The sequence below is a fragment of the Poecilia latipinna genome, unplaced genomic scaffold (genome assembly GCF_001443285.1).
Source record: "Poecilia latipinna isolate Pla-1442-1.1 unplaced genomic scaffold, P_latipinna-1.0 Scaffold261, whole genome shotgun sequence".
In the NCBI taxonomy this organism is placed as follows: domain Eukaryota; kingdom Metazoa; phylum Chordata; class Actinopteri; order Cyprinodontiformes; family Poeciliidae; genus Poecilia; species Poecilia latipinna.
Window position 1 is genome coordinate 505287 of NW_015112877.1, and position 3730 is coordinate 509016.

Consider the following 3730-nt stretch of genomic DNA (forward strand, 5'->3'; position numbering starts at 1 on the left):
TTTACATAGATTATAATGAAATTAATGAAAATACTGCTACAGGGTATTTAATGCCCTTATGGCAGGGGTGTCAAAGTCAAATGGATGGAGGGCCAAATAAAAAATTTAGCTACAAGCCGAGGGCCGGACTGATCGAATGTTCATTGAAATTTTTTTAAATGACGCATATAGTCTAGTGAACCTAATTGAACCTACTGAAAACCTAACAAATATATTCCAATATGATCAGATAAATAAAGCAATATTTTCTTATGGCTCTGTCAGTAATCTTTAATTTTCAACAGACACAACTGAAATATTTTTAAAATATAATTGGATTGAAATACAATAAAATAAAGTGCAAAAATCTATTAATCCACATATGTCAGAGTCAAGGCATTTAGATGTGTCGCCGGCGACACATCTAAATTTGCAGTACCGTAATTCCGCCACACGTAGCGCTAAGTGGAAAAATTCCAACGGTTTCTGAAAGGGGAGACGTTGCACTTTCCAGCAAGTATCGGGTTAATACGGTAACTTCGCAGCTGCAGCTGCAGAGAGTGTAATTAATCCGGGGGGCACTCGTTTAATAGACGGTATATTTCGGCAATAACTTGGTGGATATTGAAAGTTCCGGTTGTTATGGATACATGGGTAAGTACATCATCTCACAGAACATTTAAAGAACTACTTACAGTTCAAATAAGGAAGATATTTTTTTTCAGACGGGGTGCCGGCTTGCTGCGGTCTGCGGGCCGGTTCTAATAATAAATCAAGATCATCCCAGGGGCCGTAAAAAACCTTCTCGCGGGCCGGATGTGGCCCGCGGGCCTTGACTCTGACATATGTGACTTAATGTAACAACAAACAGCTTCCCGTCCAGGGGGGGCACAGCTGATTGTGGCAATGCCCGCCCATGCCGCTGGGCCTACGTTCCTTAGATCTAATGTAATCCAGTTATGGGTCGACAATGTAAGAGAAGCTATAAAAACTGGGTATATTAAAAAAAATATTTTATAGGCAGTACTGTCAAATAAACATGAGAGAGAGCAGGATAAGCTGTTCCTCCTTCAGGTGAGCGGAGAATAATGCAAGCACTGGTAGCGACTGACTTGAGAGCTGCAGCCGACACAGGACTTAACCAGTTCAACTGTGACAACAAACAAATTAATAACTGACTGACACACGACATGCAACAGTCGGACTTACGATAACAATGAACAATCAACAAGGATCCGACAAGAGACAACAGGTGGACTTAAATACACATGGGGATAATCACAGGAACGAGACACACCTGGAACAATCAAGGGAAGACGGCACAGAGACTCAGAAAATAGAACCTAGAAAATAAACACAGAAAACTAAAATCCCCACTTTTGGTTTATATGACCAGTAAGATGTTTTATTGAATCATGTCAAGCCTTCGTCAGGGATTTCAATGTTAGTTGAACTTGATCAGATGCCATCTCCCCCACATGTGAGCACTCTGCCTTGAGCCAAAAACATCCACAAACAATTGTAGTTCGACTGAAATTGGTCAGGTTCAAGTGTAAAGTAACTGTCCACTGTCATTTTGAAAATAAATTAAAGTCATGGCTGCTGACCGAAACTGACCGAAAACTACAAAATACTACAGGCAAAATAGTGGTGTCAAGCCACTGGAAAATATTTCCAAATTGACTTAATTTTACTGATAAAGTATTGACATTTCAAAAAAGTATTTCCAGAGTTCACTGCTAATCAGTTTGTCCAATCCAGCAAAATAAGTTATATCAAACACAGATTTAAAAAAGAAGTAATCATATCCATTCAATCATTCTATGATTTTTGTCTAATTTAATGTCACCTAAATACCATTTTTCTGTAATTACAGATTTGTCAGATGTGAATTATCAGACACCCATTGTGAGGTTGTGGCTTCATCTTTGAGGGCCAACCCCTCCCATCTGACTGAACTAGACCTAAGTTGCAACAAACTGGGAGACTGTGGAGTGAAGCTTCTGTGTGATGGACTGGAGAGTTCAAACTGTAAGCTAGAAATCTTGAGGTCAGTACAGCTGTCTTTTGTTTTTCAGTTTGTATTGTACCTGATATTTCTTTAGCACTGATACTTTAAAATATGTTTTAATTATTTATTTTAATAACTATTCCTTAACTTGTGTATGGGTATGGTATTTTATTTGCCTCATAATTTTGACTGACATTTCATCCTCTGAATTTTGATGTGACCTGAAACCTGCCATTCATTCATTGTTACTCATTTCTAAGTTGGGTTGTTCTGAAACAACAAATGGTGGTATTGATATCTTGCATTGTATGCAAGAGTTTCACAGTTTAAAATTTTAGGTTCATATCAGTGCTGTTGTAAACAATTATTTTATTAATTAATAAATCTATTAATTATTCTGATGATTAATTGAGTAATTGAATAAAAATGTGATAAATTAAAATACTAGTAAATACTGCCATAAATGCAGTATGAGTATCAAGATCAGCCCAAGTTTTTATATTTGAGCATCCCTAATAATTATTTTTCTGCAGTTTAGAAAATTAATCTGAGCTGAGTTGGAGTGAATGGCAGCAAAGAATCAGAAGTTATATTCTATTTAATAATAAATAAGCAGGCTCACAGAAACACTTATAATAAACTGTATATACTCCAGTTCTTAATTTATGTATTCATCCTCAGTCAATTTAATAGATGAACTCTCACTTTGCCCAGCCATTTACAGCTTTTGTGTTTTGGCACCTTTGTCACACACACAACCACATCTGCCAACTGTATACCACCATGGAGCGCTCTGCGACCAAATGGTAGTAAACCTATTTTCACATTTGTCTGTAAACCTGTGCTAAGCAACAGGTACAGCACCCTGCTGTGTTCATTCTATATCTGCATGAGTCTCCACCCAACCTGTATGCATACACACGTCGCACCAACCCAGTGGCTGGGTTGGTGCGACCAGGAGAAAGGCTTTCATATCCCCTGCATCGCGCCAGTCAATTTAATGCCTATTGGTCCCCAAAAAATTATAAAAACCTGGACATTGTTATTAATCAGTGAAATCTCTCTTGATGCTCCAGACCGAACTTGAAAACTTGACTTTGCTGTTAGAAATAAGAACGTTGTGCAACACATATAATTACCCAGCTGGAACAGTCAGGGGCGCTGCCAGGAATCTTAGGCCCCCTGACCAAAAATTAAATCTCCCCCCAGTGTTTCTAGCACTGGGAGAAGGCAGAGGAAATAGACTTTTCATAGATTACCTCTCATACCATACTGTCACAACATAATGACAGTTTTAACAAATATGTGGAAAAAAATATATTTATATAAAAGTTACATACTGCAGTTTTCGTTTCACTTAGGAGAGGGCAGGCCAGGAGGGACGTGGGTTAGAGCTGCTTCTTACTGACTCATCTGTTGTTAAGTGGTAAAAGGTACATGGACAAGTTAAATATAGGAATATGTTTTTCCCTTAATTTATTAAATGCTAGTGAAATGGAGGTAATCAGTAGTCTGTAGCTAAGCTAACTATGCTAAATGGTTGATAATCTCACACAGTCTACCCACCTCTCTTGGAGAAAAACTGGGTTATAAATTGGCACTCTTGCCTTTTTCTCTCTCTCCCTCTCTCTATTTGTTTTATTTTTATTTTTTGAAAACCTGATTTTATAACTTTTCTTAGCAGCATAGTAACTGCCACAGTTGTTCTTGTCTTCCACTGACTGCTGCATCACCTCAAGT

General features: G+C 38.0%; 1 protein-coding gene across 3 annotated transcripts in view; it reads left to right on the forward strand.

Annotated features, from left to right (window-relative positions):
- Positions 1-3730, forward strand: part of LOC106947915 (NACHT, LRR and PYD domains-containing protein 12-like) — an 82244-nt gene that overhangs the window by 17362 nt on the left and 61152 nt on the right. For all 3 annotated transcript variants that reach the window (XM_015033232.1, XM_015033233.1, XM_015033235.1), the window contains exon 6: positions 1856-2029. In XM_015033232.1, the coding sequence (XP_014888718.1) occupies positions 1856-2029 (174 nt within the window). The remainder of the gene's footprint in view (positions 1-1855; positions 2030-3730) is intronic.